General features: G+C 46.2%; 1 protein-coding gene across 1 annotated transcript in view; it reads left to right on the top strand.

Moving 5' to 3' along the window:
- KLHL6 (kelch like family member 6) overlaps nt 1-20,908 on the top strand; it is a 70,990-nt gene that overhangs the window by 19,268 nt on the left and 30,814 nt on the right. The window contains exon 2 of the mRNA XM_050780188.1: nt 10,668-10,833. Coding sequence (XP_050636145.1) covers nt 10,668-10,833 — 166 coding nt within the window. The remainder of the gene's footprint in view (nt 1-10,667; nt 10,834-20,908) is intronic.

Genomic DNA, 20,908 nt, shown 5'->3' with positions numbered 1-20,908 from the left:
TGAATAAGCACCCAAAGGTTCTGATGCAGCTTGTTCAGGGAACACACTTTGAGATCCACCTCTTGAGGGTGGAGTATCTGAGGCCAAGGATGTAAGCAGGACTTTAGCATTGAGACAGGGTCCATATGATAAAACTTAGGGGACAGCTTGAGCTCAGAAACAGGGCAGAGCTGAGTGTTTATGGGCTTCCCTTGGTTAGTATTGGCTCAGGTTTTGGTGTCTTGAACTAAGTGGTGCTAGGGACCATAGAGAGAGATGCCATGTCATGCTAGGTCACGCTTCCATCTGCTGACTCCCTGCTTTCTTTGCAATGGAACCCCCTTTGATTGACTTCATTGTGTTTATATCCAATAATCCTTTCTTAACAATAGTGTTCATTGTGTAGTACATGCTGACTACTTTAAAAAACTTTTAAACAGATTGTATACATATGGACATTGTATTCTTAAGTAGAATTTAACTCATTTTGCAACTAATGTTGAAGCCACCCCAACACAGAATATCTCAGTGAAACAGGGGAGTTCATTCCTGGTATAAACGGGGATGGTGAAGAAATCAGAGGAAGGACAGAACAGGGGGCAGACAGGGGTGCAGCTGGTGTAGGAGTGACATAGTGGGGGTTATGGGGTGGGTATTTGTTTATAGGGTTAGAATTAGGGTTACAGGAGTCAGAGAGTTCAGAGGTCTGGAGTTCTAGGGAAGGGGTCAGCTATAATGGAGTTGGGCTGGGTGAAATATTCTGAGTTGGTGAAGTTTAGGAACTACAGGAGCTTGCAGAACGCATTGAAGTAGTGCAGGTAAGTCAAATACTTGAGCGTCCTCTTCAAGCTCTAGGCCCTGGACTCGGGAGTGTCTAGGCCCTGGATAGGAGTTCCCTAGTGGCAGTGGAGGGCCTCATCCTCCAGGGATGTTTGATAATTCTTGGAGGTACAGATTCCTGTCAAAAGCAAGTGCAAAGGGACTAGGAAGACAAAGTTGGTTGATCCATTCATTCATTCACTCACTTTCTCTAGGGACCATCCCTACTTGGTGGTGGCACTGCTCTGGCCCTTAGATACATTGCTGAGCATGGCACACCCTCACTCAGCTGGCATGCTAGTGGGGTGACAATAGTTAGCAAATAGGTAATCTAATTTCAGGATGTGCAGAGCTATGAAGAAAAATAAAGGAAGTGAAGAGGTAAAGGAGTGGCGATTTTAGATTCGGGGGATTGCAGGGGAGAGCATCTCTGAGAAGGCGATGTTTGGCAGAGACCTGAGGTGCAGAATCCTGGTGGAGACTAGAGAGGCGTGCAGCCAGGCCGTGTTTGCGGCATGGCCCGACTTCATGCTGGGAGATTCTTGGGCCTGTGAATATTTTCATGACTGTTGTGGGAGACAAGGTTGCTGGGTCAGGCTCTATTTTGGGGTCGGCACTGACTCACCGCCCAAGTATTGGGCAACTGGTACACTGCTGTGAGATTGTTTCTGCTGTAAAATGAGGATCCTCCTAGCTACCTCTGTTTTACAACAATCTCATGAGAATTGGTGTCTTTCTAGAGAGTGTTTTTATTACACAATATCTTGCATGTATGCCACGGGGTAAGTTGTCAGCAACCAACTAAGCTGTGTTCTCAGAGAGCAAAGTTCAGGCTGGTCCACTGAGCGCTGACACTGAGTTGACCCCCCAAAAATGCCTTGAACTCCTGCTGATTTTCTTGGTTTTTGTGCACTGCTGAGCTCCTGATTCAGAGTCTGAAGCCCTAGGTTCTGGTCCCCATTCTATTGCTGCCAACCCATGGGGACCAAGCTTTGCCCAAGTGTGTCCATAGATCTCCTGGGGGAGCAGCAGGAGGCCTGGGGGAGCAGCAGGAGGCCTGGGAGTTCAGTCTATGAGGAATATGCAGATTTTCCCTTAGTTTCATCTTATCCATGTTCAGCATGGTGGCCATGGCCAAGGGAGTGTATTTAAGTGGCAGAAAACTCGTGAAAATATTTCAAAGGAGACAGAGAAATGCTGGAACTTGGGGAGTCAAGGCTGGTAAAAAGATCCCTGGGGAGAAGGACACTGTCTTGAGGGCACTTTCTTTCTCTCCCATGAACTGAGCTGAGGTGTTTGGGCCCATCTGTACACAGCGCTAGCCCTGTGCTTCCTCTGGATGGATGGTCCACAGCAGTGCAGCAACTCGGACACACAGTTACCTGATACACACCCGGCCAAATGCCGGTGAGATAATGGTTGTGTGTCAGTGTGGTGCTTGGTCCACTTACCCCTTCGTGTCTCCCACCAACCTGCCAAGATTCCTCTGATCTGGTCCAAAATACCTCCCCCGAATGAATGCTGATGAGGTTCCAGGTATCGTGCTAATGCCTTGGTGTACTTCATCTTGCTTATACTTCTGTGCAGCTCACCGAGATGGGGACTATTATTACACCATTTTACAGGTGAGGAAGCTGAGGTTCACTCACTTGTACTAAGTCACACAATGAGTGAGCATCAGAGCCCAGACTAGACACCAGTCCCTCCTCTGCCTGCCAACAGCCAGGTGGCCACTCTTTTTCCCCTGCCCTCCCCAGGCTCCTGGAAGTCCCTTTGCTTGTGCACATGCAAACTCACACACACACAAAGCCAGACGTGCTGGAGAATTTACCTTCTCGTGGAGGGCCTGTAACCAAAGACAGTCAGGGCGGCCAGAGAGTATCATGGCCCTTGCCTCCTGGTAGGACAACTCAGAAGTGTCTTTTCCAGAGGTCCCTGCGGGATCAGGCTGAAGACACTTTGCATGATTCTTGTCTTGCTGGGCTTCCTCCCCACCTTGTCTTACTCCCCTGCTCCCTTACGTCACTAGCACAGGAGGTCTGCTTCTGGGGAATCCAGATGCCCGGTCAGGCATGGGCTGAGCTGGGGCAGCATGATATCAAGTGACTGTGATTCCAAACAAGAATTCGAGGTCGGGCACAGTGGCCGACGCCTGTAATCCCAGCACTTTGGGATGCTGAGGCAGGTGGATCATGAGGTCAGGAGATCGAGACCATCCTGGCTAACACGGTGAAACCCCGTCTCTACTAAAAATACAAAAAATTAGCTGGGCTTGGTGGTGGGCGCCTGTAGTCTCAGCTACTTGGGAGACTGAGGCAGGAAAATGGCGTGAACCCGGGAAGCAGAGCTTGAAGTGAGCCGAGATCGTGCCACTGTACTCCAGCCTGGGAGACAGAGCGAGACTCCGTCGCAAAAAGAATTCGGAAGCCGTGGCTAGGAGTGATGGCCCAATTAAGAGTCCGGATGACCCTAGAGAGCCCAGTAATAAGTCAGATGGGAAACACATTGACTTCATTTAGGTGCTCCTCGGAGTGCAAAGCATTGACTTAGACCATTGGAACATCCCTCCTGCAGACTTGATTATACAGATTCAACCAAATTAACCTCTCACTATCTTAAAGTCACAGTCTAGGTGAAATAACATTTCTAAATGTCATGTTGGTGGACCTCTAGAGATGTGTTGCCTCAATTATGTGAAGCTTATTTGACCCCATGATCACTGTCCACCCTGTCCTGCTGAATTTCCTGTTTCCCATATATTTATTTATATGACATTCATATGGGTGACATTTGCTTTGCTTCCTGAGATGACTGTAGGTCTGGGTGACCCCAACACCTGAGTTCAGAACTGATGGCAAGAACTGCGCTGTCTAATATGGTAGCTACTAGCCACATTTGGCTGTCGGGCATTTGAATTGTGCCTAGTCTGCACTGAGATGCTTTAAGTATAAAATATACATGAGGCTGGGTGCATTGGCTCACACCTGCAATCTTAGCACTTTGGGAGGCCGAGGCAGGCGGATCATGAGGTCAGGAGTTCGAGACCAGCCTGACCAACATGGTGAAACCCCATCTTTGTTAAAAATACAAAAAGTAGCCGGGCATGGTGGCGGGTGCCTGTAGTCCTAGCTACTTAGGAGGCTGAGGCAGGAGAATCGCTTGAACCCAGGAGGCAGAGGCTGTAGCAAGCCAAGATTGCGCCACTGCACTCCAGCCTGGGCAATAGAGAGAGAGTCTGTCTCTCTCTCTCTCTCTCTCTCTCTCTCTCTCTCTATATATATATATATATATATATATAAAAGAGACGGTCTTTGAAGACACAGTATGAGAAAAAGTATGTAAGTTATCGCATTAGTAATTTTAAAATATTTCTTTGGTGTTGAAATTATATTTCAGGTATATTTTGGGTTAAATAAGATATGTTATTAAAGTTGACTTTTATCTTTTTCTTTTTACTTTTTAAAAGTCGGAGCCGAGCGTGGTGGGGCTCATGCCTATAATCCCTCACTTTGGGAGACAGGTGGATGGATCGCTTGAGCCCAGGAGTTTGAGAGCAGCCTGGGCAACATGGTGAAATCCCATCTCTACAAACATTGCACAATTAGCTAGACATAGTGCTTCACGCCTGTAGTCCCAGCCACTTGAGAGGCTGAGGCAGGAGGATCACTTGAGCCCTGGAGATGGGGACTGCAGTGAGCTGAGATGGCGCCGCTGCACTCCAGCCTGGGCAACAGAGTGAGACTCTGTCTCAAAAAACAAACAAAAAAGGTGGTGACTAGAAAATGTAGAATGCTGTAGATGACTCACATTACATTTCTGTTGGGCAGCCTTGCTCTAGACACTCCAACAAAGGGAGGCTTGGAGAGTGATCTTCCAGCTCCTCCAGGGAAGTCCGCTGAGCTGAGAAGCAATCATACGCTGTCTCTGAGAGCAGATTCTTTATAAAATCAGGAGGCAGCGAGGCAAGCCCTACATGACATTACTTTTAAAGGCTGGTGATGATGGTTCTGCAGACAGCTCTGTGCTGCTGGCCAAGAGGGTTTGTGGCTGAGGAAACTGGCCTGTAAATTGGTCACCTGCTCTGACATCATCACGGCTCCCCCAGCTCCGGGTGGGGATTTCTTCACTTTGCAGAGGCCCCGGAATTCACCTTCGCTCTTTCTTTCTTGTTGTCATATTCTTGTGAGGAGAAAGAGGCCAGCTGAGGGAAAAGAGAAGAGGGGAGGGAAGGAAAGGGTAGGAGGATTACCATTGATTAAAACAACAAGGACAGAGGGGGAAGGACAGAGAGGGGACGATCTCCTTGGCTAAAACAAAAGATTCAAAAAGTCAGCAAGTCAAGTGTCTAGTGATTTTCTGTATCTCTGTCTCTGTCTCTCTCTCTCTGGAAGTCTTTTGACTTTTGAATGTTTCTGGGAAGCCATAAGCAGTTACCTTTGTTTTGCAGATTAGGAAAAGGGATAAAAAAACGGATGAGTGGCCAGGCACGGAGGCTCATGCCTGTAATCTTGGCACTTTGGGAGGCTGAGGAAGGAGGATCTCTTGAGCCCCAGAGTTCAACACCAGCCTGGGCAACAGAGTGAGACCTTGTTTCCACAAAAATTTAAAAAAATAATAAATAGCTGGGTGTGGGTGCCTATAGTCCCAGCTACTGGGGAGCCTGAGGGAGGAAGGTCACTTGAGGCCAAGAAAAGAAGAAAGAGAGAAAGAGAGAGAGAGAGAGAAGAAAGAAGGAAAGAAAGAAAGAAAGAAAGAAAGAAAGAAGGAAGGAAGGAAGGAAGGAAGGAAGGAAGGAAAGAAAGAAAGAAAGAAAGAAAGAAAGAAAGAAAGAAAGAAAGAAAGAAAGAAAGAAAGAAAGAAAAGAGAGGAAGGAAGGAAAGAAGGAAGGAAAGAAGGAAAGAAAGAAAGGAAGAAAGAAAGAAAGAAAGAAAAAAGAAAAGAAAAGAAAGAAAGAGGGAAGGAAAGAAAGAAAGAAAGAAAAAGGAAGGAAGGAAGGAACTGATGATTGATTTCCAGAGATAAATAGGTGTGGGATAGAGAGCGGGGGCAGGACTTAGGGATGTTATCCCCTCTGTGTTGAGATGGAAGTCCCAGCGTTTGGAATTACATCACCAGAGCTCCACCCAGGGCCTTTGCATTTCAATGACTTGGCTGGGAGATAATGGCTCCCTAAGCTGTTCGTGTGTCTGTAGCTTAGAAAGTCTAGTGACAGATGTTTGGAGACGTTCCCTAGTGGTGTGGCTACTGCCTCAATTATTACATTTTCTGAGAAAAGGCTTTCACATTGTCACCAGCCTCCCAGCTCTTTTTGGGTTCATCTGATACTTGACTCTAGTGGCACCCATCACCTGCAAACAAAAGTGAGAACACATCTGTTTAAAATGTTCTCTTTGAGTCCTGCCTTTGCTCATCAACCTTCAATGACTCACCATTGCTCACTGAGTAAAAACCTAACTCCCTATCCTGCCTTCAGTGCCCTCCACCAGCAGGATGCAGGTTATCTTTCCAGACCATGGTCTCATCCCTATCTCTCATATCCCCTGAGCTCCAACTGAATCACAGGTCTGCTAGTTTCTCTACATGCCTCATGCCCTTGCATCTTTATGGCTTTTCTCACTATGCTTGTTACCTAGAAATCCTATCCATAATCTTCACATTTCAGAATTTTCCTTCTCTATGAGTAGCCATTCTTGGCTTCCAAAACACTTTGTAGTTCTCTTATGGCCCTCGTAGACTGTTATTTGGGCATCAATGCCCTTGCTGGGTTGTGAACTACAAGTATTAGTCAACTTGGGCTGCCATAACAAAATGCCATGGACTATGTGGCTTAAACAACAGAAATTTTTATTTCCTCACACTTGTGTAGAGTCTACAAGTCTAGCATCAAGTTGCTAGCATGATCTGGTTTCTGGTGAGGGCTCCCTTCCTGGCTTGCAGATGGCCACCTTCTCACTGTGTCCTCACATGGCCTTTTCTCGGTGCATGAGCAGGAGTGGTGGGGTGGGTGTGGAATCTCTCTTTCTGTTCTTATAAGGACACTAATACTATCAAATTGAGATCCACCTTTATGATCTCGTTTCACTTTAATTACCTCCTAAAAATCTTAACTCCTAATACAGTCACATTAGGGGTTAGGGTTTCAACATATGAATTTTGTGGGGCACACAATTCAATCCATGACATTCCATACTTGGCCCCCAAATTCATGTCCTTCTTATATGAAAAATACATTCATTACATCCTAACAGCTTCCCAAGTCTTAATTTATTCCAGCATCAACTCTGAAGTCCAAATTATTGTCTGAATATCATCTAAATCAAATATGGATGAGACTTGAAGTACAATTCATCCTAAAGCAAAATTCCTCACCAGCTGTGAACCCATGGAACAAGACAAGATGTGTGCTTCCAAAATACAAAAATGGGACAAGCGTGGGAAAGACATTCCCATTCCAAAAGGGAGAAATATGAAAGATGGAAGAAGTGAGGTGTCCCAAGAAATTCCAAAACCTAGTGAGATAAATTCCATTAGATTTCCAGGCTTCAGAATAATCCTTTTTGGTTTGATGGTCTTCCCTTCCAGCCCACTGAGGTGGCAGTGTCACCTCCATGGCTGTAGGTGAGAGTCCTCCCAACACCCCCTCCCCCGACTCCCAGGCGTCTGATGGAGGCTGTCTGGCTTCCTGAACTGAGGCAGTGGCCCTAATTATCTCTGAATCACCCTTAGGGTAATTTTTCCCTCTTCTTGAAGAATAGTGCAGGCTGGGCGCAGTGGCTCATGCCTGTAATTCCAGGACTTTGGGAGGCTGAGGTGGGTGGATCACCTGACGTCAGGAGTTTGAGACCAGCCTGGCCAACACAGCGAAACACTATCTCTACTAAAAATACAAAAATTAGCCAGGCGTGGTGGCAAGTGCCTATAATCCCAGCTACTCCAGAGGCTAAGGCAGGAGAATCGCTGGAATTTGGGAGGCAGAGGTTGCAGTGAGCTGAGATGGTGCCACTGCACTCCAGCCTAGGTGACAGGGTGAGACTCTGTCTCAAAAAAAAAAAAAAGTGCATGTCCACAGCTGAGTACCTCATTGTTTTTTACTGTCAAATCCAAGAAGTCTGACAGCCTTCCTTCAATTGTCTTGTCTCTTCCCCTTCAGTTCAAACTGGCAGTGTTTCTTTCTGTTCCTATAACTCCATAAGCATTTTATTAAATGATAGTCCAGCCACATTTTTGGTGTTCTCTTCAGAACATGCTTCCTCATTTTTCTTAGAATGGGTACACTGAGAATTTTCCAACTCTTTAATTTTTGGTTCCCTCTTATCTAAACACTCTTTTTCTAATTCACCCTTCTCCCCTTGCATTTTACTACATGCAGTGGGAGGAACAAAGCTGCTTCTTTCACGCTTTGCTCAGAAGTATCAACAGCTAAATATCCAATTTCATTGTTTGCAAGTTCCACCTCTTGCAAAACAGCAGAACATAGTTTAGTCCAGTCTTCGCCACTTTATAACAAGGATCACTTTTCCTCCGGTTTCCAATACATGTTCCTCATTTCCACTGGAGACTTCACCAGAATGATCTTTAATGCCCATATTTCGGCCAACATTCTATTCATGGCAATTTAGACTTTTTCTAGCTTTCACCTCAAAATTCCTCTAACCCACCCATTACTCAGTTCCAAAGCTGTTTTCACATTTTTTAGGTATTTGTGACAACAGCACCCCATTTCTCAGTGCCAAAATGTGACTTATTCAGCTTGGGTTGCCATAACAAAACACCATCGACCGGATGGATTAACCAACGTACATTTTTTTTCTCACAGTTCTGGATGCTGAAAGTCCGAGATTGGGGTGCTAGCATGAGTGGGCTCTGGTGAAGTCACCTTTCTGGCTTGCAGATGGCCACCTCCTTGCTAAGTCCTCACATGGGGTAGCGTGCACAAGAGAATTCTGGTCTCTCTTCCTCTTCTTATAACATCAATCCTATCCGATTAGGACACCAACCCTGTGACCTCTTAATTACCTCCTAAAACCCCTATTTCCAAATAGAGTCACACTGGGGGTTAGAGGTTTTGTCTTTTCTTTTCTTTTCTTTTGAGACATGGCCTTGCCCTGTTGCCCAAACTGGAGTGCAGTGGCGCAATGTCAGCTCACTGCAACCTTCGCCTCCTGGGTTCAAGCGATTAGTCATACCTGGCTAGTTTTTGTATTGTTGTAGAGATGGAGTTTTACCACATTGGCCAGGCTGGTCTCGAACTCCTGACCTCAAGTGATGCACCCACCTTGGCCTCCCAAAGTGCTGGGATTACAGGGATGAGCCCCCATGCCTGGCCCCCACCTACTTTTAATTAATGCATTCCTGCTATATTTTAGGTACCATTTAAGTTTCCAGAACTCCAGAAATTTTTTCAGAGCATGGTTAGGTTACATGAATTTTAAAAATAAATAAAATTCCTCACACATTCCCTGGGAAGGACCAACAGTTTAAATGTCAAAGTCCAAGAAGTATGATAAATTCACATATGAGCCTGGCATGGGGAAAAAAAAAAAAAAATTCTCTGTATCTCTCTTTTTTTTAACTTTTATTTTAAGTTCGGGGGTATACGTAGGTTTGTTATATAGGTAAACTTATGTCATGGGGAGTTGTACAGATTATTTCATCACCCAGGTGTTAAGCCTAGTACTCATTAGTTATTTTTCTTGATTCTCTCCCTCTTCCCGCCCTCTACCCTCTGATAGGCCTCAGTGTGTGTTGTTCCCCTCTATGTGTCCATGTGTTCTCATCATTTAGCTCCCACTTATAAGTAAGAACATGAGGTATTTGGTTTTCTGTTCTTGTGTTAGTTTGCTGAGGATAATGGCCCGCAGCTCTGTCCATGTCCCTGTAAAGGACATGATCTCATTCTTTTTTATGGCTGCATAGTATTCCATGATATATATGTACCACAGTTTCTTTATCCAATCTACCACTGGTGGGCATTTGGGTTGATTCTATGTCTTTGCTATTGTGAATAGTGCTGCAATGAACATACACGTGCATGTGTCATTATGGTAGAATGATTTATAGTCCTTTGGGTCCTAATCCTTACAATAAACTTAAAAATAGCTATTAAAATCCCCATTTCAGATGAGAAAACTGAAGGTCATGGAGATTAAATAACATGTCCAGTTCCTGGGTTGGTGGAACTGGTGTTCAAATCCTGGTCCATCCAATGCTATAATAAAACCTACATCCTTTCTATCCTGTTCCCCTGCTGCCAAGGTGGAGGCTAAATATCTGGAAGTCCAGTCTTGGGGAGGGAGCAGGAAAAGCAGACTCCAGAGGTGAGACAGAGTCCTGAAATGAGGGAATTCAAGGCTCCCAGCTGCATCTGGGAACCCGTGGACATTGGGTTCAGCTGCTGGGGTGAGAGGCAGCTACAGGAGCCACTTGCACTTCCGGCAGGTATCTGGGCCTCAGCTGGCCAGGCCAGAATGTGGGACCAGGCTCCAGGCCAGACAAGAGCCAGTGTGAGAATCAGAAGCCCTGTCTGGGTGCTGAGGGGAAAGAAAAGATGAAGCTTGGGGATCCCACAATGCCCTCAGATCAATCACCTGCACTTTGAGCGAATAAAAGCCAATAAAATAGATCTGGGACTGACTTCGGGGATCACGGTCGGGCATGGAGGAGCAGGGCAGTTCAGTTCAGCTTGGTAAGTACTGATGAAATGTCTGATGCGTAGAGGGTGCTTGGAGAACAGAGAGCCACCAACCAGCCCAGGACCTGACCTTGGGAAACCCCCTATTCTGTGAGGGCCAATGAGTCTGAAAGGGGATCTCTTTAGGCCTGGAACCAAGGGTCCCGGTACAATTCATATTCACATATTTCTCTTCCAGGGCCATGTTCTGCAACGATTTAAAGGAAAAGTATGAGAAAAGGATCATTATTAAAGGGGTTGATGCTGAGACCATGCACACTCTCCTGGACTACACGTACACCAGCAAGGCGCTGATCACCAAGCAGAACGTCCAGCGGGTCCTGGAGGCTGCTAACCTCTTCCAGGTGTGTGAACAAACTGGCTCAGTGCTCTTCTCTGAAGCAGGTGAACGCAGTAATTCTCCAGAGGCCAGACCTGGTCTAGCTCCCAGGACTGTACCTGCAACATGGACACAAACACACACACACACACACACACACACACACACACACACACACCCCTGGCTGGGCTTGTGCTTACTTGAAAGTTAGAAGATGCTCTTTTGGATAATTTCTGAGAGGTGGTGAGATAGGGCATTGACTCCTCAATAAGATGAAGACAGGGGAGCTTTGTGCCTAGAACCTACGCATGGGTCCTGCCACCAAGAACAATGAGTACAACTTGCAGAAGCTTAATTGGAGCCAGTGGCTCTTCTGTGGTTTGGGGTTACTGATGTCTCCTGGTTTCATCGAGTGTGGTGTTTATGTTTCTGTTTTCTGTTCTCCTTTCAGTTTTGGGTGGCTTTTCAAAAGAGCTACAAAAACTTTTTAAATAGTAAAGACTACAATCTTTTGTCATGTATGCTTCAGATATTTTCCTACTAGTTACTTGACTCATCATTTTAAAATATAGCTTTTTTAATGTACAAAAGTTTAAAACTAGTATTTAGTCATAGCTATTGGTCATTTCCTGGAAGACTTTTGTCTTTGGTGTGCATTTTTAGCCTTTCCCTTGCTTGATCATATCCTTATTCAATTTCATTCAGTCTTGTTATGTTTACAACTTTAATATCCTTTTTTTTTTCAGACAGAATCTCACTGTGACGCCCAGGCTGGAGTGCAATGGCGCCATCTTGGCCCCCTGCAACCTCCGCCTCCTGGGTTTTAGTGATTCTCCTGCCCTAGCCTCCTGAGTAGCTGGGACTACAGGCGCATGCCATCATGCCCAGATGATATTTGTATTTTTAGTAGAGACGGAGTTTCACCATATTGGCCAGGCTGATCTCGAACTCCTGACCTCAAGTGATCTGTCTGCCTCGGCCTCCCAAAGTGCTGGGATTACAGGCATGAGCCATTGTGCCCGGCCAACTTTAATATACTTAGAATCACTTGGCATAAAGTATTTTTCTCCATTCCCCCACTCCCTGCCTCATTTTTTATTTTCTCTCAAGTGATGAACTTCCATAGGGATGTTGGTTTTAATGAGAAAAGTGGGAGAGGACAGACATGGTGCAGAGACAGAATGAGCTTTATCTGTTGTTGATTTCCCTATTCTGGTAAGCCCTCGCCTCAAAAAATCCCAAATATCTTTTACTTTCTGGGCAAAAATTAGTAAGTTTCTTTCTGAAGCGATTGTACTCAGTTTCCTTATGAGCGTCAATTCTTACGAAAATAAGAGAAGATTGCTGTGGGCTTCCAACTATCTGTTTAACCCACTGATTTCTGTTGACTCTGGGTTACTTGCTATGACGTCTCAGATAGAGAAAACTGGGGTCATTTTCAGGTTTCAAGGCATCATAAGGGACAAAAGTTTATAGGTTGTTGAAATAACTCTGTGGTTTGTAAAAATTATTTATTTATTTATTTATGATGGAGTTTCGCTCTTGTTGCCCAGGCTGGAGTCCAATGGCACAATCTTGTCACACCACAACCTCTACCTCCTGGGTTCAAGCAATTCTCCTGCCTCAGCCTCCCGAGTAGCTGGGATTACAGGCATGCGCCACCATGCCCAGCTAATTTTTTTTGTATTTTTAGTAGAGACGGGGTTTCACCATGTTGACCAGGCTGGTCTCGAACTCCCAACATCAGGTGATCTGCCTGACTCGGCCTCCCAAAGTGCTGGGATTACAGGCATGAGCCACCACACCCAGCGAAAATTTATTTATTCTTTTGAATGGATAAAACATACTCCCATTCCAAATTCAGAAATCTGGAAGGGAAGCCATGACACGCTGCCTGTTTGCAGTGTCCTGCTGCTCTTCACATTCCATGCATATAGCAGTCTGTCTGTGCATAGCACTCCCACTCAGGCCTCCATTTTTTTTTAACACAACGTAGTCACACTATACATCCCATTTTGCCTCTTACTAGTTTTACTTCACACTGTATTTTGGGATTGCCACAGGTCTGCGCGTGGAAACTACCTTGTTCTTCCCAATGGCAGCATAATATGGTTGGGGTCACATTAGCTGTGACACATGTCCAGTTATTGGTAATGATCTCTTATAAGGCAGAGTGGCAGAGTGGAAAGAACACGGGCAGGCAGACCTGGGTTTAAGCCCTGGGTCAGTCACTTATTTGCTATGTGGCTGTGGACCACTTCCTTAAATTTTCTGAGATTCAGATTTTTCATTTGTAAAACTAGGCTGATAAACATCCCACCTTCCAGGGAGCGTTATTATGAGATTAGATGAGATGATGTTTTTAAGATACAGCATACTTCCAAGAATGGAATTTTCTTCCCATCAGTTGTGTGGTTTTTACTTTACTTTGGATAGTTTGTGCCTTGGATAAACGGGGCTGACACTGAGCTATGAGAACATTTCCTTAAGGCATTCCTAAATATTTGCCCCCCACTGCCCCCCCATTAGGATTGTAAGAGACCATGTTTAAAAATGTTTTTGTTTTTTTTTTCTTTTTGAGAGACTCTTGCTGTGTTGCCCAGGCTGGAGCGCAATGGCACAATCTCAGCTCACTGCAACCTCCTGGGTTCAAGCAACTCTCCTGCCTCAGCCTCCTGAGTAGCTGGGATTACAGGCGTGTGTTACCGCTCCTGGTTAATTTTTGTATTTTTAGTAGAGACGGGGTTTCACCATGTTGGTCAGGCTGGTCTCGAACTCCTGACCTCGTGATCCGCCCCTCTTGGCCTCCCAAAGTGCTGGGATTACAGGTGTAAGCCACCGTGCCTGACCAAAAGTTTTTTTATCATGTTCATAGGATACATGATTAGAACGATGAAACAAATCGGTGCTTTATTTTAATTAACTCAGGGTTATAGGTAGAGAAAAGTGTGCCAGTGATGGCATTTTATCTGGTCCTTTTAGAACATCTGCAGAAGCCCGTACCGCCTCTGTGGGACTGAAATGAACAGGAATCAGATTATCCCGGTGCTCCCCGCCCCACCCAGTAATAAACATTTCTTAATTTTCACACCATCAGTGTGACTCAGCTGCTCTCAGTGTCTTCCTGTTACCCACCAATTGCTTCTCTCCCAGAATTTCCTGGTCCATGAAGAGACAATCTGATGACCAAGCCAATCAGCTCTATCGCTGTTGGGAAGAGCTTTTCCTACCAGGCCAGGCAACGTCATGAGCTTCTGGCCAGTTTACAGCGTGAGTGCCTTGGGTTTACAGACCAATCAGCGATGCCATGAAACAAGACAGTTTCTTTTAGGAGGAAACCTTGAGTATGGCAGGTACTGATTGATCTGCCCACTAGAGGAACTTTGCAGTCATCTGGCCATAATGTATTGGCCAATCATGAGGAGAAACACATTTTCCCCAACTAGCTTTTGGAAAGGTAAAAGTAAGAGAAGCATCTAAGAGGAAAGGCCCAAGGGACCTGTTCCCACATTAGGTAGGATCTTTGAAATGAATGCTACCCAGCAGGGGCTCTAGAGAAGCCAAGGGCCTCCCTTTCCTTAACTGGACCATCAGGCTTCTGAGTCATAGGTAAGCAAGCCAGCCCCAAACTGTGAACCTGAGACAATGACTGTAAGGACTTGGCAAAATTTTTCCGTCTTGAAGGAGAATGATTTCTCAATCAGGGCACTGACATGTTTGTTTGAGAAGTTTGCCATGTTTGTTACTTTCATTTTTATTATTAAAAACTCATGAGGCTGGGCACAGTGGCTCACGCCTATAATCCCAGCACTTTGGGAGGCCGAGACTGGTGGATCACCTGATGTCAGGAGTTCCGGACCAGCCCGGCCAACATGATGAAACCCTGTCTCTACTAAACATACAAAAAATTAGCCAGGTGTGGTGGCAGGCGCCTGTAATCCCAGCTACTCAGGAGGCTGAGGCAGGAGAATCTCTTGAACCTGGAAGGGGGAGGTTGCAGTGAGCTGAAATCACGCCACTGCACTCCAGCCTGGGCAACAGAGTGAAACTCCATTTAAAACAAAAAACAAAACAAAACAAAACAAAACACCTCATGGCATGTAACCAAATATCTCCTGTACCCCAAAAACTTATGAAAAAAACCCCACAACTCATGGAAGAGTAAAGGATTGGGAGCTTATCTGCAGGCAGCAAGAAGATGTGAGGTCAGGGAGACCATCCTCACCCTGCATTTGATCTGGGATGGAAGGATCCCTATGGTACATAACAGTTGGTTAGAAGCAGCAACTTAGGAGAAGAAAACCAGGCTGAGTCCTGTGGCCAAAGTGAGGAAAAACGGGGGATGCTGGGGTGGGAGCTTGGTCATTTGGCCTGGGCCTAAGAAGAGCCCATGAGGGGCCCCCACAGTACCCTCTGGGGCGGAGACATGGTGGCAGTTAGAGAAGACTTTGGTGAAGGTCCCAGTGTTGCCCAGGCTGGAGTGCAGTGGCACCATCTCGGCTCGCTGCAACCTCTGCCTCCTGGGTTCAAGCGATTCTTCTGCCTCAGCCTCCTGAGTAGCTGGGAGTACAGGCATGTGCCACCACACCCAGCTAATTTTTGCATTTTTATTAGAGACAGGGTTTCACCATGTTGGCCAGGCTCGTCTCGAACTCCTGACCTCAGGTGATCCACCTGGCTTGGCCTTCCAAAATGCTGGGATTACAGACCTGAGCCACCGTGCCCAGCCGGTAGTGACTATTTTGCCTGAACTACATTGTTTAAAGTCATGTAGGTCTGGCCAGGCACGGTGACTCATGCATGTAATCCCAGAACTTTGGGAGGCGGAGGCGGGCAGATCACCTGAGGTCAGGAGTTCGAGACCAGCCTGACTAACATGATGAAACCCCCGTCTCTGCTAAAAATACAAAAATTAGCCAGGTGTAGTGGCTGGCGCCTGTAGTTTCAGCTACTTGGGAGGCTGAGGCAGGAGAATCGCTTGAACCCAGGAGGCGGAGGTTGCACCATTGCACTCCAGCCTAGGTGACAGAGTGAGACTCCATCTCAAAAAAAAAAAAAAAAAAAAAAAATTAAGGTAGGTCTTTTTACCCGCAATGTATAGATGAGGGGCATAAAATTCATTAATGTTAAGGAAATGCTCAAGTCTTCACAGCTAGTAAGAGGGGAGCCTGGATTTGACTCCTGTGGTCCTGTGCGTAGCCTGTGTGTTCTCCACTACACATGCTCTGTCCATGCCTCAGAGTGATGCCTGAAACAAGCCATCATCCTGAAGGCAGCTAGGGCCTCCAGGAAGGGTGTCCTCAGGCAGGACTGCCCAGTGCAATGTTCTGAGAACCAGCAGTGCTCCGTGAGAGTGTGTCGGGGGCAAGACTGGCCCAGCACCCTCTGGGGAAGCTTGGACGCTTGGGGCCACCTGTCGGGGAAAGAAAGAGAGATCAGACTGTTACTGTGTCTGTGTAGAAAGAAGAAGACATAAGAAACTCCATTTTATTCTGTACTATGAAAAATTCTTCTGCCTTGAGATGCTATTCATCTGTAACCCTAGCCCCAAACCAGTGCTCGCAGAAACATGCGCTGTGTTGACTCAGGGTTTAATGGATTTAGGGCTGTGCAGGATGTGCTTTGTTAAAAATTTGTTTGCGGCCGGGCGCGGTGGCTCAAGCCTGTAATCCCAGCACTTTGGGAGGCCAAGATGGGTGGATCACGAGGTCAGGAGATTGAGACCATCCTGGCTAACACGGTGAAACCCCGTCTCTACTAAAAAATACAAAAAAAATACTAGCCAGGCGAGGTGGCGGGCGCCTGTAGTCCCAGCTACTCTGGAGGCTGAGGCAGGAGAATGGCGTGAACCGGAGAGGCGGAGCTTGCAGTGAGCTGAGATTCGGCCACTGCACTCCAGCCTGGGCGACAGAGCGAGACTCCGTCTCAAAAAAAAAAAAAAAGTTTGTTTGCAGGCAGTGTGCTTGGTAAAAGTCATCGCCATTCTTCAGTCTCAAGAGTACCCAGGGACAAAATGCACTGCGGAAGTTCGCAGGGACCTCTGCTCAAGAAAGCCTGGGTATTGTCCAAGGTTTCTCCCCACTGAGACAGCCTGAGATATGGCCTTGTGGGAAGGGAAAGACTTGACCGTCCCTCAGCCGGACACTTGTAAAGTGTCTGTGCTGAGGAGGATTAGTGAAAGAGGAATACCTCTTTGCAGTTGAGATAAGAGGAAGGCATCTGTCTCCTGCTCGTCCCTGGGAATGGAATGTCTCAGTGTAAAACCCAATCGTACATTCTAATTACTGAGATAGGAGAAAACCGCCTTATAGCTGGAGGTGATATATGCTGGCAACTGTACTGCTCTTTACTACACTGAGATGCTTGTGTAAAGTCAAACATAAATCTGGCCTACGTACACATCAAGGCACAGCACCTTTCCTTAAACTTATTTATGACACAGAGACCTTTCTCACATGTTTTCCTGCTGACCCTCTCCTCACCATTACCTTATAGTCCTGCCACATCCCCTTCCCCGAGATAGTAAAGATAGTGATCAATAAATACTAAGGAAACTCAGAGACCAGTGCTGGCGCGGGTCCTCCATATGCTGAGTGCCCGTCACCTGGGCCCACTGTTCTCTCTCTATACTTTGTCTCTGTGTCTTATTTCTTTTCTCAGTCTCTCATCCCACCTGACGAGAAATACTCACAGGTGTGGAGGAGCTGGCCCCCTTCACCACCAAGTGTCCCCAGAATGAGTCTGCTGCTGGCTATTTAACATCTTTTGTCTTTAAATTTCTCCGTGTTTGATCTCAATTGTTTATGCTTTTATTTGTAGGTATAACTTGCATTTAGTAAAATGTGTACTTCTTAAAGTGCTTCCAGTTTGATGAATTTTTACATGTGTATTTCACCATTCTACCATCAGTCTGATCAAGACTGACAACAGCCCTGGCATCCCAGCACTCTCCTTCGCAGCCTCCCTAGCCAGTCCTTTCCCATGCTAACTACTGCTCTAACATCTCTTGCCATGGGTTAGTTTTGCCTGCTTTTGAATTTCATATTGTTCTTTTTGAGTCTTAACTAATATAGAGGGTCTGAATCTTAGGCTACAAACTCAAGTGTGCCGAAAAGAATGTGATTTAACCTATTATTTTTCTGTTTTCTGGGTTTTTTTTTTTTTTTTTTTTTTTGATACAGGGCCTTGGTGTGTCACCTAGGCTGGAGTGTGGTGGCACAATCATAGCTCACTACAACCTTAAACTCCCAGGCTCAAGAGATCTTCCTACCTCAGCCTCCCAAGTAGCTGGGAATATAGCCATGCACCACTATGCCTGGCTTATTATTATTATTATTATTATTATTTAGAGACAAAATCTCACTCTGTTGCCCAGGCTGGTCTCGAACTCATTGCCTCAAACAATCCTCCTGTCTCACTCTCCCAAAGTGCTGGAATTACAGGCATGAGCCACTGTGGTCGCCCAAACCTGTTATTTTTCTATCATTGAACTTAATTTCTATCCTGAGCTCTCATTCTACCAGTGGCAGAAATCATAGTTAATGACACAGGAAAGTTTAATCAATTCAGGATTCGGGTTGCTTACATAGTTCCAGGGGACATTTATACAGTGCTGGGCATTGAAAAAAGAGGCATCTGTCCTGGGCTTACCATGGTCATTTGCATTATTGGTCCATGTGGCACCCACTGGAGCACCTGTGTTCCCATCAGTCTCTCTCTGAGTTTTCATTCCTTTCTCACTGACATCAACAAGTCCCCAGTCCTACCTGATTCTGGTCATTGGTCCTTGCAGGCCACTTAGCATTCTCTCTGTCCTGTTTGCAAAGCCTCTTCAGGTCTGCCAATCCTCTCAGCTACATCTGTGCCCCTCTCAAGACACAAGACACTTTCATTCGCTCTCCTTTACAAATCCAGAGCTATAGGGGATGTGGAGCAACTGCCATAGGGCCCCTTTGTCTGGAAACAACACACTCTCATCTCATCTGTTACCACCATACTGGACTGCTGCTTTTCTTTCTTTCTTTTTTTTTTTATTATACTTTATGTTCTAGGGTACATGTGCACAACGTGCAGGTTTGTTACACATGTATACATGTGCCATGTTGGTTTGCTACACCCATTAACTCGTCATTTACATTAGGTATATCTCCTAATGCTATCCCTCCCCCCTCCCCCAACCCCACAATAGGCCCCAGTGTGTGATGTTCCCCTTCCTGTGTCCAAGTGATCTCATTGTTCGATTCCCACCTATGAGTGAGAACATGCGGTATTTGGTTTTCTGTTCTTGCGATAGTTTGCTGAGAATGATGGTTTCCAGCTGCATCCATGTCCCTGCAAAGGACACGAATTCATCCTTTTTTATGGCTGCATAGTATTCCATGATGTATATGCTGCTTTTCTGCTTTCAACTCTGCGATCAAGGCACACGTTCTTTTGTTCTCAGATTCACAACCTATGAGGGACTTTTAGCATCCCCCTCACTCTGGAGATTTGGCCTGGGATGGGAAGTGAGGCATCATCTCGGGAACCCACCCCTGCTTCTCGCTCTTTTGTTAGACAATCTCTTTCTTGTCTCTCTTCCTTGCCTGGGAATCTTTATTGCCTCCGGGGTGGGAAAAGCTGACTCTTGCTTTGTCATCCATTCTTCCGTGTCTCCTGTTTTGGTCTAAACTTGGTGCTCAGACTCTTTAGCACTCTGGCTTTTGAGGCTGGAAGGGCTAGATTCTTACCACTAACTGGTATTTCTTTCAAAACCACTTCTCTAGTTCAAGTTCTGAAAGTCTATTTAGAAACTCAAAAGCCAAGAATTATCTTCTTTTGCCTGCTTTATCACCCCTTCCCTAAGTAAGTCTGTGCTCCGTTGCCGCCTATAGGTTGTAAAATACAGGAAGTGGGGTGTGGGGTTTTAATTGTAATGAAAATCCATATTGCTACCAGATTCTGACTTTAAGTGCTCCCTACCTACCACAAATTACTAAGCATGTTCTAAGTGCAAGGTGTTTTGTGAGAAGCTGTCAGGAGAAAATAAAGATTAAAAATGTGGAGTACAGGTCACATTTATGTAGCAGTTTTGTCCCCTACATATCCCATTTGATGTTGACGATGACTTTGTGGGCGAGCAGGCCAGGTAGAACCCTCACAATGAGCCTGCAAGGTGGGTTTTATGTTCTCAGCACTTTCCAGATGAGAAAACTAGCTGAGAGAGAGAGAGAGAGAGAGAGAGAGAGAGAGAGGTGGAGCTATGGGTGGAGTTTTCAAGTAAACCCAGAACTTCCGACTCCATATATCCACTTCCCTCCACTATCCCTGAAAGATTCTCAATGAGCCTTTAGGCCATTGGAGAAAACAAGCAGAACCCAAGGCAGAAAGGAGCAGACATTGAATTGGACTTCATAGGATGGGTGCCAGTAGGATCGGGAGAAAAGTATTCCAGGCAGAAAGAACCTGGAAGTAGACTTGTTTCAGCCTTCCCTACCCACCACCCCACCTATTGCAGCTGCCTGAGTTCATGGGGCTGCTTCTCTGCACTTGGCTTCTGCTTCCATTCCTGCTGCTGTGCCCTACACACACACGCGCACGCGCACACACACACACACACCCCACACCACACCCTGAGCATCAACCATGTCCCAGAGGCAATCATTCTACTTCATCTTTACAACAGTGTTTCTCCCTGGTCCTTTCCTCGTCCCTGGGCTGCATCACTGAGCCCCAGCCATGCCACTTGCCCCTTGAATATGTGGGTCACATGTATTACCTGTTGTGCCCTGCTAGCCTGCTGGGGCCACCACCGTCTTCTCTGGAAACTCAGGGGCTGTTTGCTGCTTGAATCTTGACTAAGCTTGCCACACTGATGGTCTTTTCCCCAGTCCATTTCCGCAGTTGCCTCAGTCCTCCCACATCTGCCCTGCCTTAGTGAGCAGGTCTTTTGCAGTCTTAGTTCCTTCCTTTTCTGCCCACTCCATGAGGCTTCCAGGAACCAGCAGATTTCTCAGCCAAGTCTAGAGCAAGGACTGAAAGGAGGGGCAAAGGGAGCAGAGGATGTCCCTCCTGGGGGGCTGTGAGGCATACTGCCACGGGATTGGAGCTGGAGCATCGCC

Source organism: Macaca thibetana, chromosome 2, assembly GCF_024542745.1.
Source record: "Macaca thibetana thibetana isolate TM-01 chromosome 2, ASM2454274v1, whole genome shotgun sequence".
Lineage (NCBI taxonomy): Eukaryota > Metazoa > Chordata > Mammalia > Primates > Cercopithecidae > Macaca > Macaca thibetana.
This window is presented reverse-complemented; position numbering and strand designations above follow the sequence as displayed.